The sequence below is a fragment of the Glycine max genome, chromosome 18 (genome assembly GCF_000004515.6).
Source record: "Glycine max cultivar Williams 82 chromosome 18, Glycine_max_v4.0, whole genome shotgun sequence".
In the NCBI taxonomy this organism is placed as follows: Eukaryota; Viridiplantae; Streptophyta; class Magnoliopsida; order Fabales; family Fabaceae; genus Glycine; species Glycine max.
In genome coordinates this window covers 42,610,821-42,629,769 of record NC_038254.2, presented here as the reverse complement: position 1 = coordinate 42,629,769, position 18,949 = coordinate 42,610,821, and the positions used below count along the sequence as shown (strand labels likewise).

The 18,949-nt window shown below is 33.2% G+C and overlaps 2 protein-coding genes across 2 annotated transcripts; both read left to right on the top strand.

Annotated features, from left to right (window-relative positions):
* Positions 1-11,368: 11,368 nt before the first annotated feature.
* LOC100813570 (laccase-17) lies at positions 11,369-14,599 on the top strand. Its single transcript, XM_003552112.5, has 6 exons — positions 11,369-11,557; positions 11,710-11,861; positions 11,971-12,215; positions 12,320-12,448; positions 12,596-13,570; positions 14,242-14,599. Exons 1-6 carry the CDS (start codon positions 11,447-11,449, stop codon positions 14,370-14,372), a joined length of 1,743 nt encoding a protein of 580 aa, XP_003552160.2. The 5' UTR covers positions 11,369-11,446; the 3' UTR covers positions 14,373-14,599.
* Positions 14,600-16,174: 1,575 nt separating this feature from the next.
* Positions 16,175-18,722, top strand: LOC113000207 (uncharacterized). Its single transcript, XM_026126883.1, has 2 exons — positions 16,175-17,309; positions 18,622-18,722. The coding sequence occupies exons 1-2, from the start codon at positions 16,175-16,177 to the stop codon at positions 18,720-18,722; spliced, it is 1,236 nt and encodes a 411-aa protein (XP_025982668.1).
* Positions 18,723-18,949: the final 227 nt, after the last annotated feature.

Sequence of the window (18,949 nt, the reverse complement as noted above, 5' to 3'; positions counted from 1 at the left end):
TATTCGTCTTAACATGGAATATATAGGACAAGACATTCTGGATTTAATTTTATTCTTAGCTTGATCCATTCATAAAGTGCATGTTCCTAAATCTTTAAATGTCGCAGTCTATGTATGTGTTTTATTATTTTATTGAAAAAGGTTCCTTTAATTTTACTTATGCTTCCTTACCTTAACCATAACTTATTTTTTTTGTTGATTAACGGAAAGTATCTCTGACTAATCCGAATCCGTTCATGCCGTTGTCTTATGGAAGGTTAAAGCTATATTCCCTCACTTTTTAGTCACTTGATTAGGGGGCAACCCTTGTAATATTTCATATTCTATCCGTATGTTCTCTTGTTTCACTTTTATGTTTTAACTAAGAAGCATTCGGGCTTTTAATTTAACTCAAATTTAAATAACATTATTTGAGTTTAATTGGTATGTACTATTAGATCTATTTATCTATTTATAATATATAAAAGCTGAGCTTTTCATTATTACGTGTCATGTTAGGAAAATTGAGAGAACATTCTCCTTTTGTGTTTATCATTACTCTTTTCCTTCTTCCTTTTTCAATGTTACTCAAAACATAACAAAACTTATATAAAAACATTTCAATTCAATCTTAGTGAGCACCAAATGCTTGTCATGTTCAGTGCTCTCACTCTTCAACGTTCTATATTACATTTTATAACTATTTTCTTTTTATATATCATTCAATTTTTTCATATTAGTAATTTCTAAATTCTAATATACTTTCTGCTCTATAAATATAAATAAAAATAAATATTTCACATCAACAAAGTTCATGATCTAAAATTAGTTTTCAAACTAATCTATAAAAAAATATGTTGGTTAAACAAAGTTGAAATTTATTTATTTTTTACATTAATTTGTAAAAAAAGTATTTCACATCAACTTTAACTATTATAAATAGAATTTTATTTACTATCTCCAATATTCTATATCACAAAATGCAAAATAAAATTACATTAAATTAATTTAAACAAATTTTATATTGATTAAATTTATTTAATATTTTTAAATTTTATCGGATTTACACTTTTAAATATATTACAAAAGGAAACTCCACTACATGGAGCGATATGAGAGAATATGATTTCAAAATTCAATGATATTTTACAAAAGGGAAACTTATACACCATAGATAATTTAAGAATTGTCTCAACAAATAATGCATACAAACCCGTGTAAGGAACATTCAAAGGATAATATACAAAAGATGGGCTCCTCATTATTACGATGCCACGTCAACAATGATGATTTGGAGAAAGGAAAACATTCTCCTTTTATGTCTATCAGTTCTCTTTTTCTTCTTCCTTCTTCAATGTTATTCACAACATAACAAAACTTATATCAAAATATTTCAATTCAAGCTTACTAACCTTCAAATGCTTCTCATGTTCATGACCCTCATTCTTCAATGTTCTATATTACATTCTATAACCATTTTCTTTTACATTTTATATATCATTCAATTTGAAAAAGCAATCAACATCCAAAAAGAAGGCTAAAGATAGTTACAATCACTTCTATCATGGTTAAGAAATTCAGAGGTTTGATTACTTTCACACATTTAAAATCCTTAACAAAATTTATATTCTAGACTTTATATATGTTACTACTCTATCTCTTATATATATATATATATATATATATGTATGTATATATATAGATCATTAAGCAAAAAAAAAATCGATAACTAGATAAATGAATGGTTAAATTATACTTAATATTTACATTAAGCGATTGTTATATGTCATTTCACTATGTAAATTGAAATTATTTTTCTAAATTTAATTTTTATATTAAGTTATATATATATATATATATATATATATATATATATATATATATATATATATATATATATATAATCTTTAAAAAACATATATATAAAAATTTATCCATAATTTCCTATCCCTTTATTTTTATATTAGCATGTTTATTTAATTTGATATTTATTTTTATTTGAGATGTTTCTTTACTATCTTAATTATTCTTTTCAATTCAACTTATTTAATAAATAAATAATTTTAATTCAATTAAGTCTATATCATACTTTTTGCTTACAATAAAATTTTTTAAATTTTATTTACTATAATAATTTTAATTCACTAAAAATTATATTTTAATAATTATTTTTTCAGATGAGTATTCAATCAACTCAACTTCAAATACAAAGATCTATATCAACCTAGACAATCATGATTTTGCTAAGTTCAAGATAGGGTTAAATGAACTTCCTTCTTTTATTTTATTTTATTATACACATTTTGTAACATTAACCAAACAAAATCGTTAGTTTATTCTAATTCTTTGATTGATGTAGTTAAAAAATTATAAATTTTATTCTAAATGACTACTTTGTAAAAAAAAATAGAGCAACATCAAATAAAAGAATCGCCTTATCCAAGTCAACATTAATCTTGACAAGAGAAATTAAAAAATATATAATGTCCATAAAATGGGTATGAGAATCACACCTATGCTAACTTACCATGACTTTCATATTTATAACATTCAATAACACTTTATTTTTTTCTTAGTTTTAACATATATAAAATAATAGGATAATGTGCTCACACTTCATGCAACATACGTTTGGTTGGAATTAAGTTGCATGTGAGAGATGCCAAAAGAAAGTTACAAAAGAGGGAAATCAATACACATGTAGAGAATGCAAACAATCATCCAAGTACCCAACGACAAGGTTTAATGTTTTGTATGTAATGAATTGTTTTTTATAACATATATAAATAAATATTAATTTTTTTTTTAAAAAAATTTAGGTTCAAGATACAATTGAAGGTATCTGATGACACCAGTGTAACAACAGTAACATTGTTCGATCAAGATGCGTAACAAATTCTAAACACAACAACATATGAATTCCTTCACACCCAAAATGCAAATAAGGCTAACATATCCCCAATATGGTGTACCCTTTGCAAACACACTTTTATTTTTGAAATCATGCTCACACCTCACAACTTGCAGGACTTCAAACCTATACGGTCACAATGAATTTTATCCCAAAAAATATCATTCAGCATGATTCTCTCTTCAAAGAAATTAAACATGTAACCATATTAATAATTTATTTTCATTTTTACTTCTTGTACAAAATATTAATAATTTCATCCACTAATTAATATCTTTATTAAAAAAAGGAGCCCACTTCACCACAACAAAATATCATCAGATGAGTCAGGTGAAGAACTAATTATAAGTCAAAGCCCAAAGCTATAAGCATCCAACATGTCAAAAGGTGCATCTTCATCATCTAACGAAGAATTAAGTTTATCAAATCTCATAAAGTTAATTAAGAAAAAGGCGAATAAACAAACTACCACAAGTCAAAGTCCAAAGCTACAACTATCCAAGAAGTCAAAAGATGCATCTTCATCATCAAAGAAGAAGAAAGTCCATTAAAGAAAAATGTAAAAAAAATAACGTCATAAGTAAAAGCTCAAAGTTACAAGCATCCAATAAGTCAAAAGATACATCTTCATCATCAAATGAAGTTTATTCAATCTCAGAAATGTTAACTATTACACTTTTACAGAAAAATGAATTGAATTGCTTATTCACTTCTCAATTGATTACAGGAGGAACCTTGCTTATATAGCAGGTTAATAGTAACTACTTGTTGGTTATAAGAAAGCAAACTTAACCAACCTTATAACTACCAGTTTACAGCTTTTTAAAACTTTGAATTATTCCTAACATTCCTCCTTAATTCAAAGTTGCATTTACACAAACAACTCCAATGGAATCTCTTAAACATCTAAATCTTTCTAGCTTCAAAGCCTTAGTGAGTATGTCTGCAAGCTGAACTTCAGTTCTGCAGTGCTCAATCTTCAGCTTTTCATTATTGACTTGCTCTCTTAGGAAGTGAAACTTTGTTTCTATGTGTTTACTTCTTCCATGGGAAGCTGGATGCTTTGCTAAATCAATGGCAGATTTATTGTCTACCAACAGCTTCACTTTTCCTGATTTTTCCAGCTGCAACTCCTTAATCAGGGCATCCAACCACACAACTTGGCATGCAGCTTCTGAGGCTGCAATATACTCTGCTTCACAGGATGATAGTGCTACCACTGGTTCCTTGGTGGAGGACCAAGAGATTGGTGCTCCTCCATAAAAGAAAATGTATCCTGTAGTGCTTTTCCTATCATTTTTATCCCCATACCAATCAGAATCAGAGTATCCAGTCAATTCTGGTCCTATGTCAGCTCCACCTTTAGGAAATAGAATTCCAAAATTGGTTGTCCCTTGAATATACCTCATAACCTCTTAGCAACTAGCAAGTGAGACTGCCTTGGTTCTTGCATAAATCTGCTGATTAGCCCAACACTGAAGTTTAAATCAGGCCTTGTATTGCATAGGTACCTCAAGCACCCAACTATTTTCCTGTAGTGAGTGGGGTCAACTGGTTCTTCATCAGTTTCCTTCTCTAACACAAGGCCAACCTCTGCTGGTGTTCTTGCTGGATTGCTCTGCTGCATATTAAATTTCTTCAGTAGGTCTTGTGCATATTTGGACTGATGCATCACTGTACCATATTGAGTCATTCTAAACTCCATTCCAAGGAAATATGAGAGAAGTCCAAGATCACTCATCTCAAATTCATTCATCATTTGATTTTTGAATGCAGTAATCTCTTCCTCACTGCTTCCAGTAATCAAGAGGTCATCAACATATAGACATACAATCAATGTCTCTGATTTGCTGTCCTGTAGACATCTCACATACAATCCATGTTCTGAGGTGCATTTCTTGAAGCCAATCTGTGACAGGAAGCTATTGATTCTCCTATTCCAAGCTCTTGGAGCCTGTTTTAGGCCATACAATGCTTTCTTCAGCTTGTACACTTTGTTTTCTGAACCCTTCACTACAAACCCTTGTGGCTGAAGCATATAAACTTCTTCATCTAATGGACCATTTAGGAAAGCAGATTTAACATCTAGTTGGTACAGGGACCAGTTAGCATTAGTTGCAATGGCTACAACAAATCTGACAGTTTCAATCCTAGCCACTGGTGCATAGACTTCACCATAATCAATTCCAGCCTTTTGCAGAAAACCTTTTGCTACAAGTCTGGCCTTGTGTTTCACCACTTCCCCCTTTGGGTTAACCTTCACTTTATAAACCCATTTTAGTGCTATAGGCTTCTTGTTTGAAGGAGGATCCACCAATTCCCAGGTCTGATTTTTTTCTATAGAGTCAATCTCCTCCTTCATAGCCCTCACCCACATTTTATTAGTCACTACTTTGTCAAATTCGATAGGTTCAGCTTCTGCTATGAGTGCAAAATGGACCAATTCTCCTTCTAAGTTGACTTCTGAATCTTGAAACAGCTCATAGTCCCTCAAAGTTATTGGTAACTGACTTGTCCTTGATGATTTCCTTACACTAGGAACTTGGTTAGTAGTTGGTGCAGTTGGAGGTGTTTCTTCTTCTAACAATATCCTGGACTGACTTTCACTAGAAATTGAATTCCAATTCCAGCTTCTAGTTTCATCACAAATAACATCCCTGCTGATGGATACTTGACCACTTTCTGGATTATACAGCTTGTAGCCTCCAGTTGAGTGATAACCAATTAGGATATGTGGCATGCCCTTATCATCAAGCTTTCTTCTAAGTTGATCAGGAACATGCTTGTAGCATATTGACCCAAAGATCCTCAGGTGTGCAACACTCGGTTTGGCTCCAGTCCATGCTTCCTCTGGTGAAGTATCTATCAATCTCTTAGTGGGAGATCTATTTAATATGTATGCAGCAGTTGATACAGCTTCTCCCCACAAGAAACATGGTAGGTTTTTGCTCTTAAGCATGCATCTCACCATGTTTAGCAGTGTTCTGTTCCTCCTCTCAGCTGTGCCATTGTGTTGAGGTGTGTAAGGTGGTGTGACCTCATGAATTAGCCTCTCACTTTCACAAAATTCCTTGAACTCTTTTGACACATACTCACCCCCACCATCAGTTCTTAGTACCTTAATCATTTTTCCACTTTGCTTTTCAACTAAGCATTTGAATTTCTTAAAGACATCTAGGACTTCATGCTTCCTTTTAATCAAATAAATCCAAACTTTCCTAGTTAAGTCATCAATGAAAGAGATGAAATACCTGCTGCCTCTAGGAGTTTCTGTTTGTATAGGACCACACACATCAGAATGGATGACCCCTAGCTTCTCAGTTGCTTTGGTAGGAACAAACTTGCTGAAGTTTCCTCTGGTTTGCTTGCATTCAATGCACTCTCTGCACACCTCATTAGGGACTACAATATGGGGTAATCCTTCAACCATCTTGTGGCTAGTAAGTAGGTGTAGATCCTTGAAGTTGAGATGACCAAACCTGAGGTGCCACAACCATTCCTCCTTATTTTTAGAGGTTGCAAAGCATTGATGCTTCAGAATATTCATCCCAATCCTAAATGTCCTGTTCTGGGACAGATTTGCTTGGATAACCAGCTTTTGATTTCTATCAAATACCTTAAGGCAATTGTCTTCCATTGTCATAACAAATCCCTTTTGCAGTAGTTGCCCAAGACTCAACAGATTTGTTTTTAGGCCAGGCACATATAGAACCTCCTCAATGACTGTTTCTTTTCCATTTGTGTCTCTGAAAGCCACTCTGCCAATGCCTTCTGCAGTGAGACTACTATCATCTGCAAATCGGACTTTGCTCTTTGATGAGTCATCCAAACTGATGAACCATTCCTTCTTCCCTGTCATGTGAGTGGAACATCCAGAATCCAAGTACCAAGAGGTGTCAATGGAGGATTCCTTACTTGTGGTTGCCATGAGCATTACAGCTTCAGAATCTGATCCTTCATCCTGTGCCAGATTTGCCTGATTCTTTGGCTTATTTTTAGCACCTTCTCCTTGCCAACAGTCTCGTGCATAGTGACCAAGTTTTTGACAGTTGTGGCATCTCACTTTCCTCTTATCAAACTTCCATTCCTTGCTGCCATTGGAGCTATCATTTTTCTTCTGTGATTGATCACTTTTCTTTCCTTTAAAGAATTCACTGCCTGCATTATATCCTTGATCTTGGTGTTTCTGATTACTGCATGGCTTATTTCCCTTCCATGGTCCTTTCCCTTTTCCTTTGTAGTTGGATCTTGCTTGAAGTGCCTGTTCTTGATTGGATCTTCTCTCATTGATCCTCATTTCATGTGCCTCTAGGGAGTGCTGCAATTCTTCAATCTCCATGTCATCTAAGTTCCTTGACTCTTCAATTGCAACAGCCACATGATCAAATCGTGGTGGCAATGTTCTCAAGATCTTGTCTACCACTAGTTCATCGGGGATCTTGTCGTTACACAACCTCATGGCATTAACCAGTTCTTGAATCCTATCAAAGTAATCTGAAATTGATTCTTTCTCTTCCATGCATAGTAATTCATATTGCCTTCTCAAAGTCTGTAGCTTCACTTTCTTGTTCTTTTCTCCATCACCATATGTTTTCATCAGAATCTCCCATGCTTCCTTAGAGGTAGAGGCCTTCGAGATCTTGTTGAAAATCTTTGAGTTCACACATTGGTAGATGAGAAATCGAGCTTTGCAGTCAAGTTTTTGCTTCTGTTTGAAATCCAATTGCTGTTCTTCAGTGGCTTTCCTTCCAGGATCTTCAAACCCAAATGTCACCACTTCAAATACATCTTGGAAGCCAAAGATTGCCAGCATCTTGACCTTCCAATCATCAAACAGTTTTCCATCGAAAACCGGTAAAGATCCTTGAATGATACTGTTTGAGCCAGCCATGTTGCACCTTGATCCTCCTTCACTTTCCTATACACAACTGCTATCTCAGAGGTTCCTCTACTCGCGTTCTTGACTATCAAGAACCCCACTCAGCCACCACAATCACAGATATGATGGTGAAAACAATGAAGAATCACTCACAAATCACAGTTCTCACAAAAAGAATCTCAAGAAGAAGGGTTTCCCTCAGTTTTTTTGGTGTCAACAGAAGCTTGCTCTCCCTCTTTCTAATCTTCACAGGTCAGGTTCGTATAAGCTCTAGATACCATGTTAACTATTACACTTTTACAGAAAAATGAATTGAATTGCTTATTCACTTCTCAATTGATTACAGGAGGAACCTTGCTTATATAGCAGGTTAATAGTAACTACTTGTTGGTTATAAGAAAGCAAACTTAACCAACCTTATAACTACCAGTTTACAGCTTTTTAAAACTTTGAATTATTCCTAACAAGAAAGTCCATTAAGGAGAAAGTCGAATAAATAAACTGCTCTGACATCCTCTGATGAAGAGTCAATCTTACTTCAAAGTTTAAAAAGGAGCACACCAAAGAAAACAAAATTCAACGACATGTGACCGGCAAAAGGAAATAAATACAAAAAGTCTATTTAAATAAATAATTTTTGGTGTTTTATTCGCATCATTTTTATGTTTTTTACCATTATAGTTGACTATTTTTCTTTCGTTAAATATATTTCTTTGACTACTTTATTATGTCATTTCACTTTATTCTTATATTGCTCTTATAAAATTTATATATAACACTTACTTTTATCTTCATGTTAATCAACTTTAGTCGAATGATTAACCTTCAATTTTAGAATATTCCCTTATAAATATATTGATAAACAAAAATATCTTAATTTATATGTAATTTTTTTTATTTCCTTTGACAAACAATTATATATAAACTATCATTGATAATTATATTTTTAAATTTAGTTTATCAAATAAATACTTTATTTAAATATTTCTTTAATTATTTATAAACTCGTGAAACGTGCGGCGTATGTGTTTAGTATACCTTGGAATGATTAGTGAGTGAATGTTATTATATGAGTTTTATATTTCATTTGTTTTTGATGGAGTTGTTAGTACTTAGTAGACTTAGAGCAGCGAGATGGTGAGAGAATCCTTTGGGTTTTCCCGTGCTGTTAAAGAGCCGTCCAAGGAAATCTCGAACCATGATACTATGTCGTAATTTCAAGTTTCTTCTATGGCAGAGTATTAATGGAATGAACTTTAATGTTTTGTATCGTTTTTTCTCCTGTCTCATTGCACATGAATTGTTCGTCTCATTGATGTTTGTCTTTTTATGCACGAATTTGCCTGTGTGAAGAAGCTCCTTTTTGTATTTTCTTCAAATAGTTATCAAAATCATTTGGCTGGTTGATCTGGCTAATTATCAGAATCGATCATATCACTTTTTATGGATTAAAATTCTAAAATTGGATAACAACTCTCCATTAAGTAAGATAAAATTGATTTTTTTTATTGAATATTCTTGAGTTTTTATTAAAAAAATGAGTCCAATAGGTAAAAAATCAAAACTTTACATAACAAATCCGTTCATATGATTCAATTTTGGAGAATCAATAAAAAATGATTATGTTGATAATCATTTGTGTGATATTGTCGTCCCTTTGTATTACGTAAGTTATTTCATTAACGGTAACCAATAAAAGTTAATAGATGAATGAATTTGTTACACTTTTAAGACTTAAAATTTGAATTTTCATTTTTGAGAGATGAATTTGACAACACTCTATACTATTTATCCTTATAAATATTCTAAAGTATGATGCATAGGAGATGTTTTACTTGCTACAGCGAAGATATATTCTATCTTATTGTGCAAGCCACAGCGAATTATAACTAAGATATTACTATTTACTAACTCGCTTCTAAAGTTTATAAAATGTATAAATTCATCAAGACGTATCTTAATGTATTTGCAGTGTCAATTTTTCCTACCCAATGTTGGATGTTGCCTTGTTTTCAATTCACCGCAAGATTCCAACAAATAACAATACATTGAAATATTTTTTGTCTAGTGAATTAGATCCGAAAGACTCATTGGAATCAGGATAAATGAATCAACGACCATTTATAGATATACTTATAAATTATCTATTAATAAGATTATTATATCGGGAGCGAAAATTATCTTAATGTATGTTGCTTATCAATTGGGTAACCTTTACATTGTAATATAGTATACACTTGACCGCTGGCATATATATGAACATTTCATTTCTAATGATAATACTAAAATGTCTACATTATGTGGACAAGTACATCACAACCAAGTTATTCGGCACAATAATCTAGGAGAATGCGGTGCCGTACATTATCAATTATACTTTCCTTGGCAAAAACTAAAAATTAAAGCAATTTATGTGATAATCCACTGATAGAACAGTAGTATATATCTTCTACTAAACTGTACATGCAGAGATATTAAAAATGATGAAAATACATTAATTTGACGACCAAGGAATGCTTAATTTAATGAATCATGTAAACAGAACCACTTGTCCCAATGTACGTATGCTTCCGAGAGAAGGAGAGAGGTTGCATGATAAAGACAGCTGTTAATGCAACTTATAAATGTTCAATTTGCTTAATTATATCGTTTTAACAGTGTTATTAGTTTCTACATCTAAAAACATGTACCTTATCTTACACCTACCGTTTAGTTGTATCATTTTTTTTTCTAAGATTATGATGCACTGGAATATATTTGCTCCTTCAGGATGGTGCTTACAGCATAGCATGCTTTCATGAAAAGGAAATAAGTTCATTAAGGTTTCCTTGCTATGATCGACATGCATGTTATCTGTCATGCAGTTTGTGGTAATGTTCAAGAATATGGCAAACAACTATTCTACAGTGACAACTTGATAGAATCCCCTTCTCAATTACTTTGGTTCCAAGAACATCGGTTATGAGAGATACATCTGACCAAAATTTCTTGAGTTTGTTCTGCTGATAATGAACCTTCATTGGCAGTGGCTTTGGGGTTTCAGACCAATCTAAACTTGTGGTAAAAAGAGTCCAATCAAATCGATTTGGAGATATCAGATAAGGGATATAAGGATATACCCTTTAATCAATTCAAGAAAACATGCGAGAGTAAACAGAACTTAAGAAATGAATGATAAATTGAAAAGTGTATAACCTTTTCTTTGATGTGCAATGAGTTTTACTTATTTCACTTTTCACTTTTTCTATCATACTAAATTTACAAACAAGTTCCTTTTTACTTGAACAACCTTTGACATGACTCTTTCTGATGTGTCATTTTTAATGCACCAAAAACTGTGTCAAATATATTGCAAATGAGTTTTACCAAGAACAGCATTAAATTAGGCAAAACTCTAAAAAGGTTTGACTTGTACAAGAAGGAGGTCCAAGGATCAAGTGAAATTGATTATCTTGGACACCACTCCAGAGTTGTTCTAACAACTGATCTCATTAAAAAATGAGAAAAAAAAAACACCTGAAGATCTTATGGAGACTTTACATATTGCAACAACCACATGGTATCATTCCTCTATAAATTACAAATCAATGAACTCTGTTGTATCCACAGTTCAGCCTCCAAACAAACAGTGTTTAAAGAATATATTTTCTGTCTTGCACTCTCTAGAACAAAGAAATATGGGTCCGGCTCCTATTCAATCATTTGCATTGCCAGCAATGCTTCTCTTCTCAATGATCATCATACCCCAGCTTGCACTAGGGGGCATTACCCGGCACTACCATTTTGATGTAAATCTCAAAATGGACTTGATATCTTCACCTAAGCCAGCTTACTTATTTGAAAAGGAGAAAAAAAAACGTTTCTATTGCACATTCTTTTAGTATAATTTACCATGTCTGTTTGCATTGTTTCATATAATGGCTTTGGCTTTCTGATGTAGATAAAATACCAAAATGTATCACGACTATGCCACACAAAGAGCGTGGTCACAGTGAATGGCCAGTTTCCTGGGCCACACATTGTGGCTAGGGAGGGTGACCGTCTTCTTATCAAAGTGACTAACCATGTTCAGAACAACATCTCCATTCATTGGTAAATTAATTTGTTTAAAATTCCTAGTTTAAAAGAAATTGAACATATTATTCATAGTTTGTGAGTTGAACTTATTTTCATGTGTTTAAATTGGTTACCCTCCAAATAGGCATGGCATTCGACAGCTTCGATCAGGTTGGGCTGATGGACCTGCCTATGTGACTCAGTGCCCCATTCAAACAGGCCAAAGTTATGTCTACAATTACACCATTTTTGGCCAGAGAGGCACTCTCTTTTGGCATGCCCACATTTCATGGTTAAGATCAACTCTCTATGGTCCTATCATCATTCTTCCCAAGCAAGGAGCTCCATATCCCTTTACCAAACCTTACAAGGAAGTTCCCATCATCTTTGGTAATAAGAAAGTGACTGTGACATCATACCATAGTGTTCCTATATTTACCTTAATGTACTTAGGAATAACCTATCTTTGACATGCATATAACAACATATTTCAGGAGAATGGTGGAATACAGATCCTGAGGCAGTCATAACACAGGCATTGCAAACAGGTGGAGGACCAAATGTGTCTGATGCCTACACTATTAATGGTCTTCCAGGACCATTGTATAACTGTTCCGCTAAAGGTATATATATCATGTGCTAATAAAAATATAGTAACCGAATAATACTTCGTTTTATATGATTACTAGTGGTTAAGACCTAAGACCATAAGCTTATGAATTAAAATTGGATATGTTATGAATATATATGAAAATATTGTTCTTTTGCAGATACATTCAAGTTAAAGGTCAAGCCAGGGAAGACATACCTTCTCCGTTTGATCAATGCTGCACTCAATGACGAACTCTTCTTCAGCATTGCAAATCACACCCTCACAGTGGTTGATGTAGATGCAATTTATGTTAAGCCATTTGACACTGACACTATTCTCATTGCCCCTGGACAAACCTCCAATGTTCTTCTCAAAACCAAATCTCACTATCCTAATGCCACATTCTTCATGAGTGCTAGACCATATGCGACTGGCCAGGGTACTTTTGACAACTCAACTGTGGCTGCTATCCTTGAATATGAAGTTCCACCACATTTTGTTCACTCAACAACTTCAGTCAAGAAGCTTTCACTCTTCAAGCCCATCCTCCCTGCCCTTAATGACACTTCTTTCGCAACAAACTTCGCCAACAAGCTTCATAGCTTAGCAAGTGCTCAGTTTCCTGCCAATGTACCCCAGAAAGTTGATAAGCACTTTTTCTTCACAGTGGGCCTTGGCACAACTCCCTGCCCTCAAAATCAAACTTGTCAAGGACCCACCAATGCAACAAAATTTGCAGCATCAGTGAACAATGTCTCTTTTATACAACCAACCACTGCACTTCTTCAAGCCCACTTCTTTGGTCAATCCAATGGAGTTTACTCCCCTTACTTTCCTATTAGTCCATTGGTTCCATTTAACTATACAGGCACTCCACCAAACAATACCATGGTGAGCAATGGGACAAAGGTTGTGGTTCTTCCCTTCAACACAAGTGTAGAACTAGTGATGCAGGACACCAGCATTCTTGGTGCTGAAAGTCACCCTCTCCATTTGCATGGCTTTAACTTCTTTGTTGTTGGTCAAGGTTTTGGTAACTTTGATCCAAAGAAGGACCCTGCAAACTTGAATCCTGTTGATCCTGTTGAAAGGAACACAGTTGGTGTCCCATCTGGTGGATGGGTTGCTATCAGATTCCTTGCTGATAATCCAGGTAAGTATTGATTACCTTTTTGATATCGTTTTGCAGTGTTATAGGCTTATAGTTAATGAAACGGTTCCTTAATTTGTCATTCACGTAAAAATATAAATAAACAAAAAGATACTTTGGCTAATATAGACAAAGTTGTAAAAGCCTTAGATCTTTGTTAAACATTAAACTAGTTAAAAGAAACCAACAAGGCTGATTTAGTTGGTAATTAAGGAACGAACGCATATCCCTTAAGGACATGGATTTGATTTTCGCCGTTGATGTAAGGACTTTGTTAATGAGTAATACGTAAGTACTTGTATAAGTGCTCATTGAGTTTTGATACTTGATCTTAGTAAACCACCAGAATTTAACTCATCTAAACTTTTCATAATAATAAAAAAAAAAACAAGGGATAGGAAAAGAGTTTTTCCAAAACCAAACCCTTGTTTATGAGAATAAGATTGAGGTGTGATAACTTTGTCTGTAGTTGTATCTAGTGAGTAATTAGCAATAATGTGGCTAGGGAAACTCATTTAGACACTACAAATAATGTACTTTTAAATTAAAACAACATAGAATCATGCACATGCACAATAAAAGACATTGCCATTGGACATAATAGGGACTTAAATTTTCATTGTTTTGCTTATTTAATTTGAACCTTGGGAGTTTACTGCAAATTATGTATGCAGGGGTATGGTTCATGCATTGTCACCTTGAAGTGCACACCAGCTGGGGTCTGAAAATGGCGTGGATTGTGTTGGATGGAGAACTTCCAAATCAGAAGCTGCTTCCACCTCCAGCTGATCTTCCAAAGTGTTAAATATGGTGTTGGTGTTTTCGTTTTTATCTTTTTCCCATTTTTTCTCTCTCCTTCAAATGGCCCTTTTTGGCATTCTTCATGGGCTAACTGACATTAGTTTCATTTTTTCCTTTGGGAGATGAGGTGAAAGTGTGGAAAGTAATATTTAAGGTGTGTCAACAATAACTGATTTGTTCTTAATATTGTAATATTCTTTCATTTCAATGAGGAAACCATGATTTTAATTATCCGAAGTATTTGAACATTATTCTCTCTCCTCTCTCTAACTATATAATATTTCATTTTTAATATTAGATTAAAATAGAATTTTAATTCATTATCTATTATTTAGGTTTTAATTTGGTCTCTTACAATGCTTTTATTAGACCAAATGGGCTCTTAAATTTTTTTACCCTAATGATATCAATTTTAATTAATGTGATATCTCTCACGGTTTCTCATATGTCATCATGATGACTAAATTAGTGTAACAAATTCATGTTGATTAAATTAGTCGAATGACCAATTCGGTCTAACAAAAATACTTTTTTTTATCAGCAAAACAATTTTCATCATTCAAAAAGAGACAAAGAATATCCCACCCTTACAATCACTATGCAGTCACACAAAACCAACTAGAATTTTTACCTCTGATTAGTGTCCTATCTCTAAGAGAAATAATTAATGGACCAAAGTAAATATTTTAAATGTAAGAGATTAAATTAAAACCTAAATTATGAATAAGAGATCAAAATTTATTTAAACCTTAATATTAACTATAAAGTATTTTTTTAAAATACAATTAAAATATTAACATAAAAATAATCAATGATAATATAAATCATACATTAGAAATAATTAAAGAAACTTATATATAATTAAATAACCTTATATATATGGGTATTTGAGTCTTCTATTTTAATATATTTAAAGACTGAGATTAACCATTCATTCTCTCGCATATGAAAGCTATTATTTGCAAGACAATGTAAATGACAATTATGAAGTATTTGGTTGATCAAAATCTTATGCAACTTTTCAACAAATAAAATTAGATCATGCGAAGAGCTATAACATATGTGATTACCATCAATATAAGAAAATTAAAGTTAATAATAATCAAAAGAATTTTCTGACTTGAAACCATGCTGTGGTATTCAAGACTTGTAAACAACCTTTCCAATTCCAAGGTCTTGTTATCAGACAAACTATGCAATACCAAGACTTACAAGTGCAGCCAAGAAGCTAGAATGTTTAATTCCAAGATTGCACATGAAGAAATTTGCAGTTTTTTAAACATTATTAAGTGTACTATGCGGGGTGTGTAATATTTTATGGTGCTCTTTGTTTTAATATATAGAAAAAAGTCCTTCGCTGCCAGGTACTACATAGTAGTTTTTTCATTTGTAATATTAATATAATAACTATTTTAATTTACATTCCAACATAAATAAAATGTTGAAGATATACTTTTGTTATTGCATAATATTTTATTTTTTAGTTTTTAAAATAGGACTTAGTAAATAAGTTGATTTCCTATATTTTAGGAGTGAGACAGTTTTAATGAATTAGCCTAGTCAATAAGTGATTCCTATCTTTAAGGAGCAAGTTAGTTTTAATATTCTATTTTGCTAATATCTTGTTTTCTAATTAGTTTATCTTTTGCTATTTATTATATCGCTGCTGAGAACAATTTGAATTAGAATAGAATAATTCTATTTCCTCCGCAAACGTATTGTCTCTCTTCTCTTCTCCGTTTTTTATAATTTCCTCCACAAAACCAACAATTGGTATCAGAGCCTTATTCTTACGAGACCTGTACCATGGAAGGTGAAACAAGTTTTTCCCACATAACTCTTCTAATCTTTGATAGAGAGAATTATGATCTTTGGGAAGTGAAAATGCAATCCTACATGGAGTCTTTGGATTTGTGGGATGCTGTGGAAGAGGATTATGAAATATATCCGCTGTCTAAAAATCCCACCATGACCCAAATTAAAATTCACAAGGAAAGAAAGATGAAGAAGGCAAAGGCGAGATCAAGTTTGTTCACTGGTGTTTCACAAATGTTATTCATCAGAATCATGACTCTTAAATCACCCAAAGCAATTTGGGATTATCTAAAAGAGGAATACGCTGGAGATGATAGAATACGAAGCATGCAAGTGCTGAATTTAAGGAGGGAATTTGAGCTTCAAAGGATGGAAGAGTCAGAGACAATCAAAGAATACTCAAACAAATTGTTGGGTATTGCCAACAAGATAAAGTTGTTGGGAAGTGATTTTGCTGATTCAAGAATTGTAGAGAAAATTTTGGTAACGGTGCTAGAGAGGTATGAAGCATATATAGCTTCATTGGAGAACACAAAGGATCTGTCGAAAATCACATTGGCAGAAGTGCTACATGCCCTGCAAGCTCAAGAGCAACGAAGGTTGATGAGGCAAGATCGTGTTGTCGAAGGTGCTTTGCCCGCCAAACATCATGAAGTTGATGAAAGCAGAAAGGATTTTTTCAAGAAGAATCAACCAACAAGCAATGAAAATTGTACAAACAACCAAAACAAAGGTAAGGATAAAAAGAAAAATTATCCACCTTGTCAGCATTGTGGCAAAAAAGGTCATGCACCTTTCAGATGTTGGAGGAGACCAGATGCAAAATGTAACAAGTGCAACAAGATAGGACATGAAGCGGTGATCTGCCCCAACAAAAATCACCATGATGAGGGAGCTCAAATTGCTAATCAAGAAGAGGAGGACCAACTGTTTGTGGCCACATGCTTCTTGAATAGTGAATCAAGTGAAAGTTGGTTTATTGATAGTGGTTGTACGAATCACATGACATATGATAAGACTCTATTCAAGGATTTGAAGCCAACTAATGTCTCAAATGTCAGAATTGGGAATGGTGGCTATATTCTAGTAAAAGGAAAAAGAACTGTTACAATTTCAACGTGTTCAGGTATCAAATTAATATCAGATGTTCTTTATGTACCTAATATTGAACAAAACTTGCTAAGTGTAGGTCAATTGATTAAAAAGGGATTTAAAGTGTCCTTTGAACATCAACATTGCTTTATCTATGACAATTTTGGCCGGAAAGTTCTAAGGGTTAAAATGAAAGGTAAAAGCTTCTCATTTGATCCAGCAGAGGAGGAGCATAACACCTATTTCACTCAAGTCACACCCACAAAACTCTGGCACAAGAGACTTGGTCATTGTCATCTTGAAAGAATGCTAAACATGAAAAAAAGGAAATATGCAAAAGAAAATTTGAAGAAGTTTCAAATGGAGGAATGCAAATCTATTAGCACACCAATGAATCAAAAGGAGAAGTTTAGCAAAGAAGAAGGTGTTGATAACATTGATGATGGATATTATGGGAGCTTGATTGGATGTCTAATGTATCTCACTTCAACAAGGTCAAACATTCTATTTTCTCAAAAGAACAAAACTAGAATTTTTGTTGACAATCAAGTAGCCATTACTATGGCAAACAATCCCATGTGTCATGGGAAGACTAAACATTTCAACATCAAGGTTTATTATTTGATAAAGATGCAACAAAGTGAAGAAGTGAACTTAATTTACTGCAAGTCTAAAGATCAACTGGGTGACATGTTTACAAAGTCACTACCTATCAACAAACTTGAACTCAAAGAATTGGAGTTTGCAGTTCCAAAAGCAAGGAGGAGTGTTGAAGATATACTTTTGTAACTGCATAATATTTTATTTTTTAGTTTTTAAAATAGGACTCAGTAAATAAGTTGATTTCCTATATTTTAGGAGTAAGGCAGTTTTAATGAATTAGTCTAGTCAATAAGTGATTTCTATCTTTAAGGAGCAAGTTAGTTTTAATATTATATTTTGCTAATATCTTGTTATCTAATTAGTTTATCTTTTGCTATTTATTGTATCGCTGCTGAGAACAATTTGAATTAGAATAGAATAATTTTATTTCCTCCGCAAATGTATTGTCTCTCTTCTCTCCTCCGTTTTTTATAATTTCCTCCACAAAACCAACAAAAAAAAAATCATCAGTGTTGAATTTAAGTTCTATTTTTGTTTGGTGATTGAATATGAGGACTAGAAGTCTCTAGGAAAAGCAAAACGAGCAATATCTGTCCTCAGGAAATTACAAATAAAATTAGGAGGAACATCAAATGCATGAAAATCAGTAGGCATATTTGAACTATGCTTGGTCAATAAATCCACCACTTGATTGGCTTTGTATAACTGCTCTCACTTATATCTTCGCAACACATCCTCCCAAGGAATAGACCCCATATTCTGGAAAATGGCGTGGATTGTGTTGGATGGAGAACTTCCAAATCGGAAGCTGCTTCCACCACCAGCTGATCTTCCAAAGTGTTAATTATTCACTAAAAACTTGCGGCCATAACTTTCTGAATATGGTGTTGGTGTTTTGTTTTTATCTTTTTCCCATTTTTCTCTCTCCTTCAAATAGCCTTTTTGTCATTCTTCGTGGGCCCTTGTATAACTGATCTCACAAAGGTATTAAGTGCTAAAGCTAATTATACATTACCCATGTATCATTTTTGCTAATTTATTAGCAACATATATTTCTTCACTTACACAAAG

Bases quoted from the DNA above. Each gene is read 5' to 3' on its own strand.
- LOC100813570 (XM_003552112.5), top strand. From the start codon at position 11,447: ATGGGTCCGGCTCCTATTCAATCATTTGCATTGCCAGCAATGCTTCTC. The intron at 11,558-11,709 runs GTAAATCTCAAA...TTTCTGATGTAG, and splicing joins CCCGGCACTACCATTTTGAT to ATAAAATACCAAAATGTATC. The intron at 11,862-11,970 runs GTAAATTAATTT...CCCTCCAAATAG, and splicing joins AACAACATCTCCATTCATTG to GCATGGCATTCGACAGCTTC.
- LOC113000207 (XM_026126883.1), top strand. From the start codon at position 16,175: ATGGAAGGTGAAACAAGTTTTTCCCACATAACTCTTCTAATCTTTGAT. The intron at 17,310-18,621 runs GTATCAAATTAA...CATCCTCCCAAG, and splicing joins TACAATTTCAACGTGTTCAG to GAATAGACCCCATATTCTGG.